Consider the following 26071-nt stretch of genomic DNA (forward strand, 5'->3'; position numbering starts at 1 on the left):
TCCTCTATACCAATATGAATATTTCAGAAACAGTGAGTTTTAAACCCCTCCTAGGTTGAAGAGGTGCAGTGCAGTGAGTGTTTTTGATATTAATCTTAATTTTTGGTGTCCAATTTGATAAGTGTCTGATTAGCCCACTGCTGTCTCATAATGGGTTACAATATCGGGTTTTATATACCAAAGTTGAAGAGGTTTTTCATAGCTTTAACTTGCTGTTGGGAGTTGAGCACTTTGAGTGATTGTACCCTGGAGTGTAGAGTCACTCACCCAGAAAATAAGGAACGCAGTTATTGACCTGGTATGTTTGGTTAAGTAACTCAGCTAGCGTATCACATGAACTTTGTGGCAAAGATACAAATAGAATTAAGTTCTCCAGAGAGTAGTCAGCTGCTTCAACCATGAGTTCTACTTTTTTTTTTTCTGCTGCTGCTATATGACTTACAGCTCCTACAGCACAAAGACGCTAATAGATAGATGCATAGAAACAACTGGTGACACTTTCATTAGTTCAGATATCTCGGGTTGCTCGCTGCATGGAGAGGATACCTTTAGCCTCCATAAAGTTATGTTTAAAAACTCCAATCACTTGCATTTTCGTGCTGACAGTTATTTATTTTAAATTGCTGCTTGAATAACCATGAAAATATTAAAAGCTCTAACCTGTATTTAAACAGCTGTGTGTAAACTAAGAAAAAAACCCCCACTATAATTTATCCAATTATATATTATATTGAAAAATAATATATTTTTAATTTAGTAAAACTCTTTTTACTTGTTTACATTTGACAGTTGATTTGCAATGTAGCAAAGGTGTCGGGTGCCAGCAGTTGGTGCACCATTGAGTTAGTTCATGGTGAACAACTTAAGGAGTGTCTTTTTAGACTGTTTACACCGCACTCTCTTGACAGGAGAATAATCTATTTTACTGGATTTATAAGTTCTTTCTTGAAGAACTGTTGAAGAGAAGCTTATGGATTTTGCAAATGAAAGTGCTTAATAATGAAAAGTAATTGAATCTTATGCACTGAGATAGAAAATGAAGAGCTTTGTAGACTGACAGAATTCTTGCAGGTCTATTTTAAAACGATCATGTTTTGGTTACATATGATTGCAGGACTGAAATATAATTTGTATTATTTGCATTAGGTTTTTAGGCATTTGTTCCTGCAATCTTAAGTAATAATCAGAAAGTTGATGGTTATATATAGTAAGTTTTCATTATGTTAGACATAGTTACAAATACTTACATTCTCTTAATGGAAGTCCAGAGCATTATCTCCTGTCAGCTTGCACATGATTCTTTGAATGTGGTTTGTTTATCCTCTGTAATATGGAACACTTGTACTACATTCAAGAAATAACTTGCTAGAAAATATGTATTGTTTTATTATCAGCTATAGTTGCTTGCCTTGATACTACATAGGTTTATGTAATCAAATAAAATACCTTTCTGCTTTATCTTACCTAAGAGATTGCTATACTACAAAAAATTACTTAAAATTGGACTTCCTGATTTTTCCAATGCTTTAATGATAAAATGTTGTGAAATAATTCTTTTAGTATACTAACTTAAAACTTTACTTTGTTTCACACAGTAAATTCCATAAAGTTCCATCCAACTGAGCAAGTGGCTCTTACAGGTATGTAAAGTTTTTTCATTTGCTGAGTATGTTAATCATGATGGAAAAATAAGTGTCATTCGCTAGCATCTTTTTGGTTGTAGACCCTCTCCCTACTGCTTTGTCAGTATCCTTATTGATTGAATTATTTTTATATTTTAAGGCATAACAAATCAAAACTAGATCTTTCCATCTGTGTTTGTCATATCATTGTCATTTGTGCTTACCTGCTCCAAACCAAACATCTAGAATCATAAAACAGCTGAATGTTCACAAGTGCACGGGGCCGGATGGTATTCATCCCATAGTACTGAAGGAGCTAGCAGATGTTACGGCAGGAGCCCTCTCGATCATCTACCAAAGGTCTTGGGAGTCTGGGGAGGTCCCTCCTGACTGGATGTGAGTCAGCATTATTCCAATTTACAAGAAGGGCGTGAGGGAAGACCCAGGGGACTACAGACCTGTTAGTCCAACCTCAGTCCCTAGAAGAATTGTGGAGATTATACTGGGTGCTGTTGGAAGGCATTTAAAGAATAATGCAATCATCAGGCACAGTCGACACATGTTCACAAAGGGAAAGTCCTTTTTAACTAATTTGATATCCTTTTATGATAAGGTCGCCCACATAGTGGAATGAAGGGAAGGCGGTGGATGTAGTTTTTCTGGATTTTAGTAAGGCTTTTGATACTGTCCCTCACAGCATCCTTCTGGACAAGTTGCCCAACAGTGGGATGAGCAGGTTCACAGTGTGTTGAATGAAAAACTGGCTGAAGGGCAGAGCTCAAAGGGTTGTAGTGAATGGAGCTACATCTGACTGGCAACCAGTTGCCATCTGTGTTCCTCAGGGTTCAGTTCTTGGGCCAGTTCTGTTCAATGTATTTATCAATGATCTGGATGCAGGAGTTGAATATACCATTAGCAAATTTATGATGATACCAAACTGTGAGGTGCTGTTGACTGTCTTGAGGGACAAGATGCCTTGCAGAGGGATCTAGATAGATTGGAGCATTGGGCAATGATTAATGGGATTAAATTTAACAAGTCCGAATGGTGGATTCTATACCTGGGACAGAGTAATACCAGGCACAAATATAAATTGGGAGAGGAGTGGCTGGAGAGCAGCACAGCAGAAAGGGATCTGGGGGTTCTGGTCGACTGCAGGCTCAATATGAATCAGCAGCGTGCCCTGGCAGCAAGAGGATAAACCGCATCCTGGGGTGCATCAAACACAGCATAACCAGTCAGTCAAGAGAGGTGATTATCCCGCTGCATTCAGTGTTGGTGTGGTCTCACCATGAGTACTGTGTGCAGTTCTGGGCCCCACAATTTAAGAGGGGTGTGAAGGTCCTTGAATGCATCCACAAGGAGGGCAACAGAACTGGTGAAATGTCTGGAAGGCACGTCCTATGAGGAGCAGCGAAGGACTTTGGGTTCTCTAGTTTGGAGAAAAAGAGTCTGAGGGACGACCTCATTGATCTCTACAGCTTCCAGAGGAGGGGAAACGGAGAGGGAGGTCCTGGTCTCTTCTCCATGAGATCCAATAATAGGACACATGGGAATAGTTCAAAGCTGCACCAGAGGAGGTTTGCACTGGACATTAGGAAGCATTTCTTTACCAAGAGGGTAGTAGAACACTGGAACAGGCTTTCTAGAGAGGTGGTCGATGCCCCAAGCCTGTCAGTGTTTAAGAGGCATTCGGACAATGCCCTTAGTAACATTCTTTAACTTGATCAATCCTGAATTGGTCAGGCAGTTAGAGTAGGTGATCATTGTAGGTTCCTTCCAACTGAAATAGTCTATTTTAGTATATCTTAAACCTTTTTGAATATATGATGTTTCCAGAACTAAAGGTAAAGGATATTGTGATATTAAGTGTGCAGAAAAAACAGCTTGAAAATATGATTGTCAGTGTAAAGGTGATTTTAGGACTGAGAATACTATCAGTGCAGCTTCAGGTTTGAAAACTGTATAATGTGGTTAATACTATGGTTCATACGGTCCAGCAATTAGGGCACTAGCTTTGGGATTAAAGAGATCTGGATTCAATTTGCTGTTAAGTCATTGTAAAATGAGGATAATTATTACTGAGGTTAAAATTAAAACAATGCTGTTTTCTGCATCTACAGTGATCACTTTAAAGCAAGATAGGGAGTAGAATGCCTTCTATCTAGGCTAACAATGATTTAGGTTTGGATATTTGGATTTTCCTGTTTTCATATAACTGTAGCTGTTGTTTCAGTACCATAAACATTGTTGCTATATAAACTGACTTATAAAAGCCAAAACAAACTAACCAAACAAAAGCTGCCCATAGTTAGCTTTTTGTTCTGTTATTTTTCTGAGAGGTGGTTCTGCAAAGTATTTCCATTGAAAGTTTTCAGTTCTTCAGTGTCACTTGATTGATTTAGCACTGATTAAAATAAAAAATCTTCCTTCTTGATCCAGAATACTGACACCAGGAAATAATATAGGGTTGACCTTTCTTCTAGCCTTCTTGCTTGGTCTATTAGATGAGAGATCTTTCCTAGTGCTTTCATGTGCATTGCACTTGCCAGATCTATGCATACTCATAACAAACTGGTTTTCTTCTCAATCTAGAACTCTCAGCACTGTACCCCTAGGTATTAGAGCATGTTTGTTCTGTCCATAACAAGGAGAATCTTGAGTTTCTCCTTAGTTGATGATGGATAAGACTCTTCCAAAAACAAATGAAGTCTAAAATCAGATGGTACCTCCTGAGCTGTAAACTGGTGCTAGTAAAGCTGAGTTGCTTAAGGCAGAAGGATAATAGATTCACACTTGCTTTTTTGGGTTCCTCATTAAAACCACACCAAAAAAAATTTAATGAAGAAATCATTGAATGAAGAACCACTCCAGTATTTTGAGAAATAGCAAATAAGGGATGGTACCTGTTGATCTATTAAATGCCTTCTTCCAATGTTACATATTAGAACAGCAGTCGCGTTTGTGTTCCGATATGTAGTATTTAAGTGGATGCTTTCATTGTAGGAATTATTAATTTGGTAGCTACTTATATTTTGCATAGCGAGTTATGTTCTTACCAGTATTGAAGCCAGGAAAGTAACTGTTGATGTTTTTTTCTAACCGTCTCTTAGAAAAAGATGCAACTCAGTATTGCCAAATGTAGTGTTAAAACTTATTTTTATTGTCCATGGAAATGCTGTTATTTAGCCTCTTTCTTCTTTTTTTTTTTTTTTTTCACCTCTCTTCCCCCCCTGTGCAGCATCTGGAGACCAGACAGCTCACATCTGGAGATATATAGTACAGTTGCCGACACCTCAGCCAACTGCAGACTGCAATGTAAGCAATCAGCTTACTGCAACTAAACTAATTGCACAGCAGTTTCATCAGATACAGGTTTTGTGATACGACTGAATGTTAAATTTATACATAATTTAAAAATTACATGATTTCAGGATTGGAAAAGGTGGGATTTTAAGGTTTTAGTTTAACAGATATAGTTCAGCCTTTCTTTCAAAAAAGCCTTCATGTTTTCAAAGATCTATGGTGCAGAATAGAATATGCAGCTGCAAGTACATTGACTTTTTGTTCAAGTTAATAAATGTGTACGTAAACAAAGTGTTGAGTAAAATTTTTTTGTAATCAAATCGTACGTAATCATGAAGTTCTTTTTAAACTACTTAGTGAGGTACCTGTGTTAGCTATAGTTGCTATGAATTTAAAACTGATCGTAAAGACATATTTTTGGTATTTATTTAGTTGTGTCTGTATTGATTTCTAATCAACCCTTGCCAGCACTCATCACACTATCTGATGTTGTTGTCCTCAGGCTTTTATTTAGTCGGTATTTACTGTAGACTGTCATATGCTGTATTTGACTTAAAAGCACCCTTACTAAATTGTGAAGATAAACATGAAGCAGCATGAGCTTCTCAGTAAGCTGGGTAGGGGCAAGAGATGGCTGTATAATATAAGATAGATTTCTGAATGGAAAATGTTTGATTCAGTTTTTTTTGTTTGGCATTTCCATTTTGAAAAAGCAGTACAAATGTTATCTTTTTCACATCCAAATATCATGAAAGAAAAGCATGTCTTGCATAAGTGAAATAGGGTTCAGAGATCAAAGCTTTATGGTATAGCAAAAGAATTTATTTTGCATCCAGCTTACATCAGCACTGCGTGATGACTATGTATTGACCAGTAGACAAATATTGATGTCATTATTTTAATTCTAATGGATCAAAATACGGCTGTAAGTTATTGTCTTCCTAAAGATTAGAACACTGTGTCCTGTTAGACGCTTCCTACACTTAAAAATCGAAAGGAAAAAAAGTCCCTTGATACATGTGCTGCAGTGAAACTTGAGGGCAATACAGTAATGGGAATGGGAAAAGACTTACCAGATAGTAAAGGGGACAGATACTCAGAGCTAAACAGTTCAGAAGAGATTTTTTTAAAATGAAGTAGTTATTAAAACTGTATTTAACTCACTGGTATTATTCTGTCAACTAAGGTTTTGATAGTGAATACCTGAATAGGTTAGATTCTACAGACTGAAGTTACCCACCCACATTCACATTAAGGGGATTGGGAAGCATTTACACTGTAAAAAGTGACTTGGAGACATTCCTTCCCATTTGTTCTAAATCTTTTTTCTCTTGCATTTTACAGCAAATGTCTGGAGAAGATGAAGTTGAGTTCTCAGATAAAGATGAACCTGATGGCGATGGAGATGGTTCTAGTGACTGTCCCACTGTCAGAGCCCCATTAACTTCCCTCAAAAGCCATCAAGGAGTGGTCATAGCAGCTGACTGGCTCGTTGGGGGGAAGCAAGCTGTGACAGCGTCGTGGGATAGGACAGCAAATCTGTATGATGTAGAGACTTCTGAACTCGTCCATTCTCTTACAGGTATCTGTCCACTTACAAAAAGATAAATTGGTGATTTGTTTTTATGTGTGGGTTTATTTGTAGATATGGAAACATTGGGAAAAGCAAGTTGTTTCTCTGGACTACAATGTGAGCGTGTACAAGACTTGAACTGCTGCTTAATGTTGTAATGGTTTCTAAAATTCCAACCTTGTTAATCCTCTGAGCATAAATGTGTGTTCTTTTAAGCTTGTGATATAGCCTACGAAGCAGTTGTCTTTAAACTGAATGTAGCCAAATTTTAGTTCTTGCAAAATATTTTTGCAGTGTTCATGACATATTAAGTAGCCATAACCTATTGCTACTTAATAATCACGTGAAGTGAGTAGTGAGTTGTTTTGCTTTTAAATATAGTTCTAAACTTTTACAGCAGTAGTAACGTTAGAGTTCAGAATTATTATTATTATTCTTTTACTGTTTGAGGAAAAAAGAAAAAAATCATCAGCATTTCATTCCAAGTGTATGTGGAAATGAAAAGTCTTATTTTCATTACCTTACATGTTCTCATCTGTGATTGTAGGGCATGACCAAGAGCTAACACATTGTTGTACACATCCCACCCAACGTCTTGTGGTGACATCATCTCGCGATACAACCTTCCGTCTGTGGGATTTCAGAGATCCTTCTATCCATTCTGTGAATGTCTTTCAGGGCCACACAGAGTAAGTGACAGTTCCTTCGCAGGTTTTTACAAGTTCCAAAAGTATAAATGTATTCAGTTGCGAATCTGAACAAAACTCTTCCTGTGCTCTTTTTGAGGTACTAAGTTCATTCCCCTGTTTTATGAGACTGATTTTCATAGAAACCCCTAACTGTCTTCCTTCAAATGTAACACAGCAGTACTTAATTTCCAAAACAGCAGCCAGGGCTCTTGGTGTGATATTGCTTATATGGTAAGTCTAGATAAAAATCCTTACAGTTAAAGGTCCTTTAATGTATGAGGTTGGTTTTGGCATTGGTTATGCCTGTAGTTTAGGGGTATTGCTGTAATGAAGTTGACCAAGCAGATTACCTCTGCTTGTCATGACACTGTGTGAAATAAAGGTTACTTCTTTGGAACCAGTTGGGAAAAAAAAAAAAAAAGCAGGATTAATTTTTACTCTTTAAGCTAAAGCTTCGAATTTGTACATAAGAAATTAAAGTAAGGGCACTGATTACCATGTTCTGTCAAAACGGTGTTTTTGGTGTCATGTTTTTAGTTACCAATTTAGGCTCTTATACTGGCTACTGTTGAATGTGGGCAAATGCAGTCATGAAAATCAGTGTTACAGTGTTGACTTACCTTTCTGTTAATCAGAGCTTTGATACATGGAAAATGCAGGAGTAACTTTGAAATACTTTATCCAAGGAAGTGAATCTTTTTTTAAGATTTTTGAATGTTTGAACTTGAGTGTTTCAGAAACAAATTTCACCTCCCTTCTTCAGAATAAAAGATGATTGTTAATCCTATCTCAAAACAAAACCAACAAATATTTATTGCGTTATGATTTAGTTTCAGTATCAACTTTCTCATTTTCCCAGCTGTTGGCTAACCTATATATAAAGTAAAACCTCTTTAAACACTCCCACCTTCTCAACTTGATAAATTACTTGCTGCATGGCAATGATCCCATATAAGTAGCCATTTTCTCCTGGTACAAGAGTAAGCTTAAATTTGTGGCCTGCATCCTAGAATTGTTTCATGCCATCATTTTTGTACTCTTCTATCACTTTTTCTAGGATGACTTGTAAAAATTGGAAGTTTTTGTGTCCATTGGTGCTTGTGTTTTTTTCCTGAGCTAATTAATTGCTTTGTCCCAGGCCATTTTTTCAGAGAAAGGAACAGGATTGACATCAGTGTTTTTTCCACATGTATGCTGACCAAAAGATTTTGATCTGGGGTGATGGTGCATACTGTAAAAGCTGTTAGCTGGTATTTTGGCCTTTATCACTGAGACCTATAAACTCTCAGAGAGTTTGTTTTATCAATGGAATATACCTTGAGCAACCTCTTAGATCACTCTTATTCCAGGTTTTAATTGTCTTCATATTTGTGTTTGTCTGTTGTATTGTCTGTCTCCATTTCTTTGAATGTATGAATTTTTAGTATTGACATAAGCTTTTTAATCAAATGTAGTCCAACTTTTAAGAGTCTGAAAATTGACTTTTCTGTTTAATGGATAAAGTTGTTTAGCGCTCTGTTTTGTAGAAGAGGTAAATGTTACAAAGATTAGTATTTCACTGAGGAATGCAGTCAGAGGGGAGATGGGAGCTTGGTATTTTGTAGTCAAGACATACTTCGAAGGATTTTATTTTTTGGTCCGTTATTGTACTGCTTATTAGCAGTATTTTTAAACTGTTCTCAAATCAACACTATAACAATCTCACATTAAGCAGCATAGAAGAAACTGTTTTATGTGTTGACTGGAAAATACATATACGCAAGACATTTGTTGGCTTTGCTGAATATCTATTTGAATAATTTGCCAAGTTTTTAATATTTTGATAGGCTCTTGGAATCAGTTCTGTAAATTGGATGCTAGTCATTAACTCTGATTTAAATTCCTCAACCATGAGTTTTAACAGCCTCTTGCTAAGTACTACCTGATGAATAGCTGTCTAGAGCTCATATAGAGCAGCTATTTTTTTTCTGTCTTTCAGCAGACCAACTCCTAATGCATTAAACTGATATAATTAGATACCAAACATCTCAATCATCAGGCCGACGTACAGTTTATTGTGTTTTAGCCCCCAGAATCTTACTCCATACTGATACTCCTTCTCACAAGGGATCCAAACCATCACTGAATCCGAGTGATGCATGGCTTGGAGTTTCAGTTTTGGTCCCTTGCGCCCTGTTTGACACTGCCTGGCACATGCTTCTGCCTTGAATGCTGTGAAGCTCCTCTTGGGGCTGAGCCCTTCTCCATGCAGCAGAACTGAACGAGAGCCTGAAGAGTGAGGTCAGCACTGATGGAAGGCTCCTGGCCAGGGTGATGCAGCCTTCCCACAGAGCGTGACAGCCTGTGGGAGGCAAAGGGGGCCCATGGCTTCTGCCTCTTGAAACTTTGTATCCGACATGGTATTCGTGCCACCATGAGCATTTTTTAGTTTTGGAAATGCAAGGGAGGGTATTGAGACTTGAAACCTGCCTGGAAATGCAGGGGTTTTGTTCCCTGGAATGTTACGCTTTGTGTCTGCGTGTGTACTAAAGACACGTGTGGATAATGTAACTTCAACTTCCTTTTTAGTAGCTTTAGTGAGTTACGTTGAAGATTTCCTCAAAATGGCACATTATCTTGTAAAAAATATAACAGAATGATGCTGATGTGTTGAGAGACTGAGGTGTCCCATTATATGCAGTGTGATTTTATAAAATTAATTGACATTCGAAAATGGAAAGCAGTTGCTGTATATCGCCTTGTATTATAAAGTGACGTTCTGTCAAAATAGGTGTATGTATACCAGCTATGAGAGTTTGTTTGTATTTTAAGTAAGTGGACTCAGAACTCACCTATTATTTTGGTGTTCTGAGCATATGGTGGCTTGCTTTATGAAAAGTGGAATATTTCTTATTGTCTACTATTATGACAGCCCAAGACAACAAATTATCCTCCAGTAAGGCCAGAAAGGATCTGTTGTGATCAGCATATCTGTTGCAAGCTTCATGCATTGATGCCTGTTTTGAATTAGGAAGTAGTTTTAGTAGAATTGCCAAATGTATATTAGGTTGTTCCAGTGATAAAGATTTCAGCTTAGCCCCTGGTAGATCCTGTAAGTTGCTTATCCCGGTGTGTAGTTCACCTCCCCATTAAACTTTTTGTGCCTCCCTATTCTGAGCTTCTCTAGCTTCAGTTTCTAGCTGCTGTATTTTATCTTTAAGAGCTTTGTTTCCTATGTTAATAGATGTGTAGGTGATAAGTTTCCTATACTCTCTTCTCTACAAATTACCAGTTCTTTATTATAAGTTACCTATTTTGCCTCAATATTATGTTTTCCGATATCTTTTGACATTAATGTATCCAAAGATTTTTTTTTTTTGCATTTCAAGGCTGCATTCATCTGAGTCTTAAAAGCACATTCAGGTCTTTTTTGAAGTTGCGTCTTCCCAGGGAAGTTTCCGAATATGTAAATATTGCTTGTTTACATTTTTCTTGTATATGACTATTTCAGTTCAGTAAGTGACTTATTTGCCCGTGCCCTGCTCGCATAGTGATAGAAATATCTTCTCACGTTTTGTTTTAGGTTTGCCATACCCACAGTTCATGTCACTACTTATTCTCTACTGATTAAAAAATAATGAAATGGTGTGGAAATAAGACTGATTTTTGCTTAAATATAAAACTTCGTTATTGTCTGTTTCTGGGTACACACCAATAGGATTTCATATTACTAGTGCTGTTAATCACCAGTCACATCCCTCTATGAGGTGATTAACAGAGCCCTGGGAAAAGGCTACTTTTATATTAGCATCCAGACACTTACTTGTTGCATGTTAATTAAATTGACTTCCTGAGTTAAAGCATCCAAAAATTATAATGCGGACTCAAATTCCAACACCTTTTTCCCAGCAGATACTGCTTTAAAATACATGTTTGATAATATATAGCACCAGGTGTTCTCCTATTGAGAAATTATTGAATTTAGAGGCTATTGATTAGAACTCCAAGCTGAACTAAGGTGGTGCTCTGAAGAGCAAAACACATCTAGCGTCTACATGGCAATTTTCATTCCAGCTTCACTTCTGCTTTTGTTTGCCAACCCCTGCACAGCCGTGTCTTGTTGGGACTCTGAAGGCCATTCTTTTTCCAACCTGGTGACCTAGTTGAACAGCTCTGGTGTTGACATTGTCTTGTTTATGTGTTTGATGAGTTTTTCCTGTCTCTTCAAGTACTCTGCATTTGCTGAGGTTGTCTTGATGTGCAGAGCCTTCTAAAGTGTTCATATTGGACATCTTTACCATTTGTAGCTTAAAAAGAATCTTAGTCTGTACAGGTCCAGTCAAGTACTTTATAGATTTTGTGAATTTGTTCTGACAATTCAGTAACACTGGAAATAATTGAATACCCTATTGGCAACAGTGTTTATTAGCTTGTGAATTCATATACATCTTTTAAACCATATGCTGCTTTTGCTATAGGCTTGTAGTATGTTGATGCTTATATGCAGCTAAGGACTTAGTTGGTAAATATCAAAGTCTTTTGTTTTGTTTAGTGAGGGTCAAAGGTACACAGTGGTTGAGCACATATCTCTTGAAATGCTTGGAAAAAAATGTTTGAATAAAAATGTGTAGGACTTCCAAGTCTGGACTTGCAAATCATCCTTCAAATGTTGTTTTCAAAAGCAGTTTTGGGTTGCGATCCTTAAGTGAATATCCTTTGTTAATGCTTCTTGACTGTTCAGTATATAGTTATGCACTAATTTGTCATGGTGATTAAATGCATTTTTGGCTCCAAAAAAAGAAAAATTTGAGCAGGTGCTTTTGACCTAACCAGAAAAATGGCAAAGTTTGTTTATGACTTCTTAAACGTACTGATCTTTGTAGCTAGGTTGAGCCAGCACATCAAATATGAATGTGCGTTAGCTGTTGGGTCTATATCTTTGTGTTACTTTCTGGGCAAACTCAGAGAGAAGATTGCTGAAAGTGTGTCTTATGTTATTTCTGATTAAGAGATGTACAAGGTGATTTAGGGCACTTTCAGAATACAGTGTATTCCTTCTCCTTTCACTCTGGTTGTGTGGCTATAGGAGATCACAAGGGAAAGTTCCTGTTCATTTGCTGTCTGTACGTCTCTGAATATGCAGCTAGATGGGAACTTTGAAACTTGAGAATTGCAAATATGTCTTGCTTCCTCAAGGTTTCGTCTTCAAATTCCTATACTTGCTGGAAAATCTGAATTAAAAAAATTAAAAATATTTAAGCAGCACCTGATTCTGACATTCTGGGCTGAATTCTGACATTGACTGAATTGGGAATTAATGTCAAAATGGCATTCTGTATCAAGAGGCTAAAAACTGCTTTAGTTTTGTGGACACAAGGCGCCTGCCTTGCTCTTGAAAGACCAAGTGATGGCAGAGGGGAAATGCCTGCTTTTCAGGCACCAATGTCATTAGACATCCCTGTTGGGAAAGTAGTCTTATTCTAGATATCCCCAATATTACGAGGTCATGGTTAGGTATTCTGATTCAGCCATGTTTTCTTGGTGAAGCTAAAGTGTATCTAGATGTAGTTCTAAAAATGCAAGTTTTGCACCTTTGACTAGAAGCTGTGGTAGGAAAGGGAGTCTTTCGTGCCAAATGATGTCACCAGTTGGATGCTGTGGGTGGTGGTTGACCAGTTTAAAGCATCTTCCTTTCAAAATAGTCCTGTTCTTGCTGCAGCTATTAATGCCATCAGTGATGCTTTGTCTATCATTTTTCTGTCACTTCTAATCAAAGAACGCCTTAGGCATTCACCATGTGTGCATCTCTCAATCTAGCTTCTGTAAGAAATGCAAAAATTTTCTGATGAAACATTCAGGTTTTTCCCCAAGCCTTACTGATTAAATAGATGATTCTGATATTACTTTGACTATTCCTACCTTGTTCTGTGTGCTGTGTGTTTGGGGTTTTTTTTATTTACCCTTGCGTCTTATTGAAAAAGCCCCCAAACTTGCCTTTCAAACACGATTCTGATCCCACATTTGCATGTGCATTTTTTTTGGAAGGTAGTAAAATCTGAGGTTACAGACTTTATATTAGGGAGATTCTATAACTTCTGTATATTTTCTTTTAAGTGAGGACAGCTAGACTTTCTCTGTTTTGAAATGGTTTTTTTGCTATATTTGTATTAAAAGAGTAATCAAAACTCCCTGAAGCTTAATTCCTGTTTCCTGTAAAAGGAAGGAACTTAGGTATTATAGTGAAAATCAGTTGCAAGGAGGCTTTGCTCTAGGAAATGCTCCTTGGAGTTCTAAGTAACTCATCTTACTAAGTTCTCTACTAATGCTCTTCACTTTGAAATGGAGAGGCATGCTGCAACCACCCTTGAAATTCTGGAAAGTGACTAATTCTACAACTGTTCGTTGTATTTCAGTTTTTGAATAGCATGGCAAGTAAAAAAAGTTACAGCACTGTCACAGAGTTGTCAAAGTACCTGAAAAAGCAATTTGAAAGATAATATTCTTTGATAGTTTTATTTCCTTTACATTCTTGAACCTTTTCTGTTGTCATTGGCTAACTTCCTTATGGTAAAAATTGCTTCCTAATTAATAAAGAAATTAAAAAAAATGAATAAACTACTCCTTAGGCTATAAGAATAATTAGAAGCCCTGTAGCTGAAAGAAAAAAAATCCTTTAGGAGTTTTAGTTTGGGGAATGGGGTATGTAACGTAGAGGTTTAGCTGTACTCAGTGTTAGCCATTAGGGTTTTGTCAGTCACATCAAAGAAGTTGTAGGCAATAAATTTGTATCCAGTTGCTTATGAGTGCTTTAAGCTTCACTACAGTAGGTGGAGAGAATCTTAATTCCATTCTTGAATGCATGCCATAGAAATTGCTATGTTGTTTGTGTTTTGTTTTTTTTTTTTTTCAAATGACCCACACAAAAGCATAGCCAAAGGCCTTTTCTTTGTATCCTATTTAGTAGAGCATAATGTTATATAGTGTGGTGGTGTTCTGAAGCTTACGTAACATATGCAGCAATACTACAGGGATAAATGGACCTTTTTTAATCCCATCATAAATGTAATGGAATTGATTTTAAAGATATCTGCACCTTAACTAATTTACTAACTTGCCATTGAGTAAGTCTCAAAAAAGCTAGTGATTGTTTTCAATCTTGTATCATTTTATTATTTTAAGACAGATAGTGAGAAAAGGAGATACTGGCAATTTTCTCTAAATGTCATGAAACACATATATCTGGAATAGAAATTGTTGATTTAAATGCTAAAAAAATGACTTTTCACTGCGAACAGTTATCTCTGAATTTCCCCTCTCCCTGTTTTGTGTTAATTCCTTCATGGTTTGGTCTTAATGTTTCTCAATTTGGAGGAAAAAGTTGTGCTGATATTTGGAGATAAATTCACCACCAGACTTTATGAATTGTATGTGTAGCTCTTTGTGGAATCGGGTGCCTTTAGCGTTTCTAAAACCTGAATACACAATCAGACGTGGAGGTATTAGTGGGCTCCTTACCTGGTACTCCTGTGGCCAGAGCTTTTGCCCTTTAAAATGGGCGAACTGTTGTCCATATCTGGAGGTTTTAATCCCAGGTCGTGGCTTGCCTACAGGCTGCGGACTGCTCTGTGTGGGTATACACTTTGTTCCTCTGAAATAAAGGAAACTTGTACAGGAAATGCTGTCCCAAATACAGCTTCCTTTAGGTTTTGTTTCTCAAATTTTACTACTTAAAATGAGAGAGGCATATTTGAGCACTCAAATTTTGCTGTTTAACTACATTTTGGTGTACATGGAACAAATTTATATGAAAACTCTGTTTTAGTCCATTTTCTCTAGAACTTCGTCCCACACACAGATTAATGCTTATGAGTAGGACAGGCACAAAAGCATGTTGTCTCCCAATGTTCGATGGTAAATCCTAGTATAGCTTGCAAATCAAAATGGAAAGAGCAGTGTTAACTTTTTTTTGGTGCATTGCCAATAAGGGTTCTGCATCAGCATTTTATGGTCCAAGTTTTTCAACATTTTTTTTTTTTTCTTCCCCTTCCCTCCCCTATGTGTGAAATTTCAGCAGATTGTTATGCAAAACAGTTTTGTGTCTCAGTGTGACTGGGGAGACAGCTGTTCAGCCTAATGAGGAGTGCTAGCGCTACAGTATTTCTGTTGATTGAGACCCACGGAGGGAGCAGGATGTTCGAGGCCAGGCAGTGGTGTGTGGTGAGGAAGTGCCACGCTGTCAGCTGGAAGTACACGCTCGGCTGCTCCCTACGACAAGATAAATGAGTTTTGCTGGGGTTTGGCGGAGGCTGAAGCTTTTCTGGAGAATAGTTGTAGCGCACCAAACTCCCGGTGGGACCCACGGTTTGAAGTGTCATAAGACTGCTTCCTTTTTGCCAGATTTTTTTTTTTGTGTCCTACAATATCTGTCATCTTTTTGAGTTATTAAAATCCTAATGTCTTCTAGCATTCCATTAACATAGGGTCTGATGATCTTTTGTTGACGCTTTTTATTAATTTAGCCAAGGGGATGTTAAACACAGGTTTTGCTGGGTTATAACAAACTGAGGACTAGTCTAAACAGAAAGTAAAACTAGCCCCATGAAAATGCAGAAAGAGGTCTTCTAATTTTTGTCATGTGGGTGGGGTTAGGGAGGCAAACTTTTGAAAGGTTATTTGTATATTGGCTGTTCTGCCAACTTCTTTCTTCCCCCACAGACTTTGCTTCCCTTTCTTCTCACCTGAGGCTGAAATAAAATAGGCTGAAATCCTATTTTATTTTATAAGTAGGAAGTAGTCTTTCTTCTTGTTGCTATTTTCCCTTAACTAAAACAAAAACCCAAAACCCAAGATGAGATGCATCTGTCTCATCTTAAGAGACATTCCAGATTAGAATAGCAGAGGAGACAAAGCATGATCTGTGGTGTATAAGAAAACCTATGAGCACAGCACTTGCTCATGTTTTCTTAAGTCAGTGGTATTGTATATATTCTTGAATTTAAATGTATGTGGTTTTTAAATATCAACTCAATATGTTCCACTTAAAAAAAATAAAAAACCCCAAACAAACAAACCCCAAAATAACCTACCTGATCTTTACTCAGATTACAATTAAGTACTGATAACCCTTCCCAGAATTGTCAAGTTTGTGAGAATGATTCTGCTTTTGGCCTTTCTAGACTTGGTATTAAGTTACTTAAAACTTCTGGGCTTGCAGTATTATTTTGAAAATGAGATATTTTTGACAATTGAATCAAGTGTATCTATAGGTTCCCCTAGAAGAGTAATATTTCTTTTTTTTTAACGCACAATATCTAGGAATGTTATGCAGTACATCCATATACTGTTTGCTTTGAAAGTGGGACCAAAATTCTTGATCATAAACAGTGGGTTCAGTAAAAAGTGCTTTTATATCTATCCTTTGGGCTTAAAGCTCCTTATGAAAAAGGCTGGTTTTGTAGTTAGGTGTGCTTGCAAAAAGTGCGTATCACAGCCTGCAGTGTCTTACAGGGATGGACTGTTGGGTGGGTAGGCAGAGGACTCAGACTGTGAAACACCTTTAAAGATGTCACTGAAAATGGCTCAGCAGCCTTCCCTTTGCCTTTCTATTGCTTGCCTAGTCACCAGAGAGAGCTACAGCAGAACTTCATTGCATTTTTATTTTACAACCTTTTTTTTTAGTGTAGCCAGTAATTTCTGAATGAATAGTTAAACTGAAAGCAGTACAGAAAAGGATTTTGTTTTGAGAATCTTCTCGTTTTTACAGGAGCGGAAAGGGTCAAGCTAACCTATAGTTGGCATTCCATTTGCATGGCAGTAGTTTCAAAAGTTTTGAAAGGTGGTAAATCTAAGAATGAGAGAATTTTACGTGGCCAAAGAAATAACTATACTTGACAGTGATAAGTGATAAAGCGAACCAATATGAGACCAAAGAAGCTGGAAAGTGTTTAAAGTTGTGGAAAAAAGCATCCAAAATTGGAGGGTTATTTTAAGACAGTTTCACAACATATTCCACCTGTAATTAGGATAAAATGTACGAGGGAAAAAGTGATCAGGTCTGTGTGTTGGCAGCAGAATGCTAAAGCACTTTGTATTCAGTCACCTGGAGCTTTTCTATGACTTGAATTCCTCATAGTGTTGTGTACAAGGAAGTCTCCCAACGTATGTGCAATGTATGGAGATTTAATAGAAAATTTTAAACTTAAAACCAACACTTTTTCAAATGGGTTACGGCAGTATGGAGTATTTTGCAGTATTTACAGAGTTATTTTGCAGCTTGCATAAAGAGCTAGTGAGGAGAGAAATTCAGGCATCAGTAAGTTTAATGGAGGTCAGGCAGGTGGAAGACAAGTTCTGTGCTAAAAACACACCTACCCTATTCTGCAGTAATTTGACTATGTGAATGAGTTTTCTTCTCAAATGCAAAGGTGCCTGATGAAAGAGACCTCATCAGTTGTGGCCTTCGTGTATGTTTTAACTTTTTGACTTCTGGTTCATAAAGTCCAGAAGATTAGGCGAAGACCTCTTGATTCTTACTGTAATCATCTCCCTAGTAGCTTAGCTGCACTCTAATAAGGCATTAGGAAACTTGGTATCATGAATAAAGTGGGCCTTCATCCTAATTAAAGCTTAATTTGGTGTCAATTTAAATTAAGAGGCTTGCATAAACTGGTCCGTTGTGACCTGGCTAGTGCTAATCTCAATCAGCAGCTTGGATAGGACATGAATTCAAATTTCTGCAGAACAACCGAAGTGACAGTAACAACTGACAACTTAAATTAAAATTACTAAATCCTAAGAAATTGATGTGCATGACCCAAGTTACAAGATAGGTCATTAAATCAAATCTGTAGAAACAGAGTTGAGAAGCCTTCTCTAACGATTTTAGGGAGAGACAAAAATGCGTTGTTAGTACATTGTGTGGTCAGAAAATAACTGGTTTCGAGTTGAGAATTTATGTGGTTCTGAAATGAAAATAGTAGTACAAAAACTTTAATTGGATAATATGAAATAATAGGTAAAAGATTTTTAAAAAATCACCTCATCATGAGAACTATTCATATGACCTCAGCAGTATACTGTTCTCTGAAAGTATAAATTACAAAGAAAATAAAATTCTATGTATAATATCTTCTGAAAGTAATATATTTATTATTCCAGTTCTTCCAGTTGCTGGAAATAGTCTTGGGAGTCTTTCTCTGGCTGCCTGCATGCATTTATGAATGTAATGGGTAAAATTTGAAGAACTGTCTGGTCATACTTTGTATTACTACTGCTTGCCGTTTTTTTGTCTGACTCTCAGACTTTAGCTACTTGTAAAATGGGAAGTCACAATTAGAAATTGTTAGATTGCTGTAGCTATTGCTAGTGGAGTTATACTGGAAGCTCTGTGTATGTATTACAGCGTGTGTAGGTGTGTGTACAAAACAGCTTTAGCTACATCTCAGGTCAGGTATTTTGGATCTCCTCAGAGTCTGTGCTGTAAATGACAAATGCCTGAGGTAGTTCTACAGAAGTCTTTGGAGAATAAAGGAACTTGACTACTTGTCTCAAAGCACTTGAGAGGAAGAATTGTACTGTATGCTACTGATTCAGTTTTGGTTGTCTGATAAGCCATAAACATTAATATGGAACTTCAAAAGTGAATTAAGTTTCAAGACTGGACATGTTTAGCTCATGTTAGGATCGGTGGAATATGAGAGATGCCTCCAGAGTGACTCTTCACTGTTCAGCTTCTTTCCCTGGCACTACCACCAAGCCCTGTATACCTTAAGTGACACAGCTTCTTGTAAGAATATTATTTATTCTGAAATACCCACTTGGAGTTTTAATATTTCAGGTTGCTTTGGTTTAAAAAGAAAGAAAGAAAAAAACCAAAAGGCAAGTTACATATTTTAAAGGAAACACAGGAACAGAAAATAGAACTTTAAATCAGATACTAGTTTAATAAAGAACTTCAGAGCTTGACATCTTTCTTTTTACTCCTGATTGTTTAGCACTGTGACATCTGCAGTTTTCACTGTGGGAGACAATGTTGTTTCTGGTAGTGATGATCGCACTGTAAAAGTTTGGGATTTGAAAAACATGAGGTCTCCTATTGCAACCATCCGTACAGATTCTGCAGTCAACAGGTAAGCAGATCTGAGTTACTACTTTTCTTAGTTCACTGAATATACATTTAATTTTAGTCACTAAAATTAAAGTTCAGATTTATGAGATGTTGAAAAAGGTCTGAAGTGGTTTTATAAAATGCAGCTATAGTCAACATTAATTTTTAGTAAATACATCATATTGCTTTTCTGAGATTTCTTATATGGGTTGCAGATGTTAAGGCTGTTTATGCATCTAGTACAATAGAAAACACCTTAATGGTTTAATAATTTTTTTCTTTTTTCACCTGTGAATTCTAATCAGGAAAAAATCAGCTCTGTCACTTCTCGTGAGCTTAAACTTCTACTGCCAAGTTCTATTTGCCAGGCTCACTGTTTTGTACATAACCTACTTTTGTCTCTTCTGTGCAGGATTAACGTATGTGTCGGCCAAAGAATCATTGCCCTTCCGCATGACAACCGACAGGTTAGATTATTTGACATGTCAGGAGTACGATTAGCACGCCTCCCTCGCAGTAATAGACAGGTAACTGAATATTTATAGCTTTAAAGTATGTCTGTTCTTCTTTCGTACAAGGTTAAAACTAGGATTTGGTCTCTCTAGTTTAAAAGATGGAAAAATGCTGAAAGGCACTTGTCTATTCAAATATGCTGCTGTTAGTTACTGAAATCACCAACATGCAAATACGTAACGTATTTTGAATTTTTTAATTGGAATTGGTTTCAACTGGATTTCATCATAATTTTTCTCCTTACTAAAGTGAAACTAATGTCTGCCTTCTCCATGACATGGAAAAAATGTCTAAGAGCATTTAAAATGTGTTTTAATGTCTTGATGTGAATCATATCAGAAAAGTGACTCATTATGACGATTGATGTTTTGGTTTTTAATGATGCAATTTTAAATTTGTTACATAAAGAAACATAAAAGGAAGAAAGTGGGGGTCGGTTTTGTGAGCTCACCTTGTATAGTTTGGTGATAATTTTTTTTAATTCTCTGCTTATGGACATAAGCATTATGCAGGGAAGAAAATTCTTGGTATTTGGTACCAAGTAGTAAACCATCCTTGCTGCAGCCATCTTGTGCATTTGTGGTGCTATTTGGCATGGCAAGCATCACTAATAGAGCAAATTAGACTAAGTGAAGTTAATTGGATTATGCCACTTCAGTCGTCGTCTTTGGGTGAATTCAGCAGCTCTTGACAGAAATTAGGAAAGGGTTTTAAGGCTTACTTAGTCTTTTTTAACCTTTTTCTAGTTAGGGTTTTTTTAGTCTATTGTTTAGTCTTGATTTTTTCTTTTTTCTTTAATATTTCCATTCAGGCTGACACTACTGAAATCATGTCAATTTTTTTTTTTAACCTAAGTGTTGGTCAGAGGAGTCCTTGGGGCATTTTTCTAAACTGCTGGATTTGAACAGTAGATAAGGCATTGCTTTTCCTCAATATGACATTCCTCCTGCTTGTAGTATTATCCCTTCTGAATTATGAACGGGATGGACACTTGATCTTGCATTTTATAACAAAGAAGTTGCCAGCAAGTAGTTCCATATTTTAAGAGTGCTTTTATAAATAGAAGTGCTAAAATCAAAATGCGATTTGCTTTTGTAAATAAAATGTAATTAGACAGCAAACATACCTTGGAAAATGCAAAAGTTTTGATGCACCTGTTTGTATGCTTCTGTCATTATGGACCCGGTGCTGGCAATTAAGGAGTTCCATCCCTATAAAGATTTTTCCCTTGCAGATGAAAGTAACAATTACCTCAAGTACCGTTTGTAAAAACTGGTGTGAGCATTAGCCAAGTTTGCGTTTCGAGTTGCACTAACTTGTTGACATTGAAGCTTTCAAAATATATCGTAAGTGATAACTGTTATCTCCTGAACTGCTGCAGGGCCACAGAAGGATGGTGTGCTGCACAGCGTGGAGTGAGGACCATCCAATATGTAACCTCTTCACATGTGGATTTGATCGTCAGGCTATTGGCTGGAATATCAACATCCCTGCTTTGTTACAAGAAAAATGAAATGCTGGAAGAATTTTTGCATTTTATGTTGCCATGGACTTCGACACTTTTGCAGACTTTTCTGAATACTGGTCTGCTATCGCTGTAAAAGCTCTTCCTTAAGTGGAGACTTCAGCAAATGTTGTTCTTGTTACCACATTGTGCACAGTTTGCATGAATTGTACAGAAAATGTGATTTTTTTAAAATTAGTTTGTCTTGTGTATGAAATTTTATATTTTGTCATCCACTGGTCAATATGTTCACTGTTGCATAGAGCACATAAATGTTCATAAGTTATTTAGCATTTATTAGATACACAGTAGGGCATTACACTTGTGACATAAATGTGAAACTTCTGTAATTAATGTAGAGAGTGTATAGCAGTCTGTTACGTTTTTCCATGACTCTACATATCTGCCTTGTGTTAAAAAGACTCTGCAGGGCTAAAACTTTGAAATGAAGTGTGAATTTCACTAGTTGTATGATTGTAAACATTTTCCTGTTTGCATCTGATTTGGAATACTTTTTTAGTGCTGCAGTATAGTGCAACTTCAATTCCATTTTTATTCCAGTTACTGGAGAAGTAGTAGATTTGAGAAGGAAAACACAAGCAAGTTGTAGTAAGTGTAGACTGCCGGGTTTATTCGGAATGCTTTTTGTACTTTTTCTTTTGAAAAAGAATAATATTCATTCTGCCCATCTTATATAAAGTGATTCTAAAATTTCATGGCATTTCATACTAGCAAAAATCCAGAATATTATGATTCTAATCACTGAAATCCAGTCAAGCAAATTTTGAAGCACTTTAGTTTATAGCTATTGTTATAAACCATTTATGAAAGTTTGACTTTACCAGTGAATGTGAGCTGACCTTTGTAAGAAGGATTGCATCTTTTTGGTGATCTGCCCAGAAAGGAAATAGTTTTTTGGGGGGTTTTTTTTGTTGGGGTTGGTTTTTTTTTTTTGTGTTTTTTTTTTTAAATATACCTACAGTGAGCATACTTTTAATTATGTTCACTTCCCATATTTTTATTTTGAGCCAGCAATACACAGTAAATGAGTACTACCTCAGAAATGAATGTTGGTCAAGATGCATTGAATCTCTCTGTAGCTTAGAAAAAAGCACTTTTGGTCTCTGGCTGAAGTATTATTTCTGACATGAGAGGAAAGACAATCATACTAAATGTGATCCTCAAAATAATTAACACTTAAATCTAATGGAGCAATACAATAAGTAAACATCATCTGTCACCTTTCTGTTGTCAGCTGCGGCAAGCACTGCTGCAGTCTCTGTTCTGTTCCAAAAGGGGGTAATTAACATAGGTCTCCCTTCTTTCTCCCAAATGATCTTACTCTGGTTTTCCTCCTCACTGTGCTTAGCCTTTTTTGCACTGGCAGTGAGATCTTACACCACAGCTGCCGATTATATAAATAAATGCATGTGGCAGCTGACATCTTCAAAAGAACAAAAAGGCTGCTTCAGACAGACACTTCTTTTTAGCTAAAGGGAGACGCTGCCCCTAACTGTCTGACATATCACCGTGTAAGATGAAGGGTGAAGGGTAAGCCAAGGGTGCACTCTTACGGGGGAACCGTGGAGTTTATGGAGGGTTGGCATAAGATAAGTATTAGGAGCTTTTTATCTCATGATAATGATTTTGTGAAACTATAGCTGTGCTCATGTCCTCTACAGCACTGTTTATAATGACATTAAGGCAGATGTGTTAACTGTTTCTCATGTTAACTAATGTATAAGTGCGTTGGAGTGCGATGGGATAGGATGGTGAATGCATCATTGAGTAATCATAGGGGAACTGGGGTCCTAAAAATGGTTTTGAAGCATAACATTGTGGAAGCTCAAGGTATTTAATGGAGAGTGTATGTTAGTATCTTTATAGTACAGGTCATCATACAGATTGTTACCTTGTTTTTTTCTGGTGGTTATTTTTTTCCTTTTTTTTTTTTTAATATAAGAAATACACAGAATTATACTGAAGTAATCTTAAAATACCAAAACTAGTGAGGTTGCAGAAAGCAGCTGCAGAATTTGAATTCTTCTGGTAACGAAGGTTGAAGGATCGTGTCAAAGTTTATTTTCACTTTTTTTTTTTGTGTCGGGGTTTTGAACTCTTGGGTAAAGCCATTTGATGTTGGGTTGCGGGTTTTATTCTTTAAGAAAAGAAGACTCACGTTTTCTTCTAGTTGATAGCAGAGAGAACTTTACATGGGTTGATGCTGTTTAAAAAACAGAAGAATGTCTCTCCAGCCAGTAGAAGCAGTTTCTGCAGCACAGCCTGCATATAGTATCTTGAGCAACGACTATCCTTTTATTACCTGAGGCAGGGGAGAGGGTCGCTGGTTTTGGTCCTGCTAAACTAAACTGTCTGTTTAAGCTTCTCGAACACATACGTGATACAGGACCAGTTAGACTCTATGCAGTTTAATCATCATTGCTGCAAACTTTTTGTATCACCAGAGGGGACAATCCTCTGGCACCAGGACTAGGATGATTACATGCTTTCACGTTGAAAAAAATCAACCAAACAAGGTGCTAGAGCCACGTTCTTATGAGCAGGCTAATACTTAATCAGCTAAACACTTAACTATCACTTATCTTAATTTTATATACTATACGGAAGGTTAAGCTGAGGCTGCTATTCCCCTTGAAGCAAATCACACATGAGCAGCGGTAGTGGCTAAATACGTAGAAAACATTTCATGTCTTTGAATGTTCTAAAGAGGGTTTTTCAGCACTGAACAATGTCCAGCATTTCATAAAATGGAGGAAAGTTGCAGTTACAATTTCAGTATTGTGCAGAATTTCACAGAAAACTCATCACTGGGCAAAATCAAGCTTTTACGTCTTTCTCTCAAGCAACGCACATCAGTTTTCACAAAGTCTGTGTATACTTTGCAATCAGAAAGATCTGGAATGAAACATCTTTGTTGCCTAAATCTGTGAAAACCACCTTTTTGGAAAAAGAATTTATAAGTTATGTGGAACCACTTTTTATTATTCTGCTAATTTGTTTTTAGATGTAAAATGTTTTTCTTCATTATGATTCAAAATGCATTAAAACATTCAACAATTTTTTTTTCAAGTTGCTGTTCTTCTGTGTTGCATTAAGGTTGCTATTAATCTTAGTATTTCGCTTTGTTAGTAGTCAAAGAATCTTTCTCTCTGCTTTCCACCCTTTTCTACTCATAAAGTGTGTTTCCAAGGCAGTGCTGGGCACTGTTTGCCGGGAAGAAGGCCAGGTCTGTCCCTTACAGGGACTTCTGTAGCGTGGTCGGTCACGCTGCCAGTGAAGTACACAGACTGAGACAGTGCTCAGACCTGCATTGATACTGTCTTCTCCAGTTTTGCATGAAAAAAATTGTAATTGCATTTTTTACATGCAGCTTATGCGAAGTCTCCATGTGACTTTTCACAGTGCTCTATAAATTGATATTTTAAATTAAGTCTAAAAGAGTTTTGCTGTATTCTAAACAGATTACAAGTGTTGCAAAACTTCCCCGATGAGAGAACCCCACCATCAGTTTTTCTGCAGGTTAAAATAAAGGTTGTTTGCTAGTGTTGCGCCCACATTATCCAAAACATAAAGCCTTGCAATGTTAAAATAAATCCCCCAAACCTCGGTGTGGTAGTAAGCCATGCCGTTGGGTTTGGGATGCCCGGGCAGCGTGCTGCCCAGCCAGCACCCGAGTGCACAACATTGCTGTACGCACACCCCGTTTTCCTCCAATGTGCTTTAGGATCCCTTATGGCCACATTTTGAATCCTCAGAAGTTAGTGCTCTGGAAAACTATTATTAATTGGTGTTGCTAGTGATATGAACCAGAAATAAAAGACCAAAGCTACAAGGTGGCACAAGAAGTGAGGGCTGGATGGAGGTAGAATGCCCAATCCTGGTTTAGCTGATTTTAATTGAGGAGTTTAAATCAAGTCAGGGCTTATTGCAACTGATTTGAACTTGTGATACTTGTAACCTCTGTAAATCTTCTAGTGACCTAAGTTACATCTACCCTTTACAAAGGCCATTTCTGTTTGCATTTTGGGGGGAGAGGATTTGAAGATGAGTATGTGTTGAAGCCTAGATTTTATTTTATTTTTTTTAAACCTCAGAGTAAATAGTGTGCACAAATAAATGGTTTCAGTAGGATGTCTGTGTTCTAACCTGAAGATAAGCTGTGGGAGAACCACTCTGTCATGCATCGTGGTGTGCTCTTTAGACTGGTGTAGAAATTTTATTTAATGCTCCATTGAGACCAAAGTATGTCACTGAAAAATTATTCAGCTTGTGATATTTTATTTTTAAGTAGTGTTGTTACCTTTTCTAATTCCCACAGGTCATAGTTTTCAGAACATAAGTAATTTGCAGGAGCTTACAGAGGAAATTCCATTTAATTCAGACTGTAAATCCTAGTCAAAACGTAGCAGTGACTGGGAGAGGTGTCACAGTGCAGATGTCCTGTGGATGGTGCTTGTCAATGTCCTCAGAGTGAAAATATTCATTAGTACCAGGGCGTGCCATTTCTCAGTAGTGACGAGGTGAGGCTGGTGAGCATTTGCAGCGTTTTACCCTGAGCACCCAGTCCCCTGAGTGGGAAGACAGGGATGGGGAGCAGAATGAAGCCCCCATAATCTCAGGGGAAATGGTGAGTGACTGCTACAGCACTTAGACACACACGAGTCTCTGGGGCCAGATGGGATCCACCCGAGGGTACTGAGGGAGCTGGTGGAAGTGCTCACTAAGCCACTTTCTATCATTTATCAGCAGTACTGGGTA

At 37.2% G+C, this 26071-nt stretch overlaps 1 protein-coding gene across 1 annotated transcript in view; it reads left to right on the forward strand.

Annotated features, from left to right (window-relative positions):
- The window catches only part of WDR37 (WD repeat domain 37), a 35741-nt gene extending 14058 nt beyond the window's left edge, over positions 1–21683 (forward strand). Inside the window, exons 7-13 of the mRNA XM_009895084.1 lie at positions 1596–1640; positions 4864–4940; positions 6273–6510; positions 7049–7190; positions 19163–19297; positions 19688–19802; positions 21170–21683. Coding sequence (XP_009893386.1) covers positions 1596–1640; positions 4864–4940; positions 6273–6510; positions 7049–7190; positions 19163–19297; positions 19688–19802; positions 21170–21301 — 884 coding nt within the window. The 3' untranslated portion in view covers positions 21302–21683. The remainder of the gene's footprint in view (positions 1–1595; positions 1641–4863; positions 4941–6272; positions 6511–7048; positions 7191–19162; positions 19298–19687; positions 19803–21169) is intronic.
- Positions 21684–26071: the final 4388 nt, after the last annotated feature.

Source organism: Charadrius vociferus, unplaced genomic scaffold, assembly GCF_000708025.1.
Source record: "Charadrius vociferus isolate BGI_N301 unplaced genomic scaffold, ASM70802v2 scaffold61, whole genome shotgun sequence".
NCBI lineage: Eukaryota > Metazoa > Chordata > Aves > Charadriiformes > Charadriidae > Charadrius > Charadrius vociferus.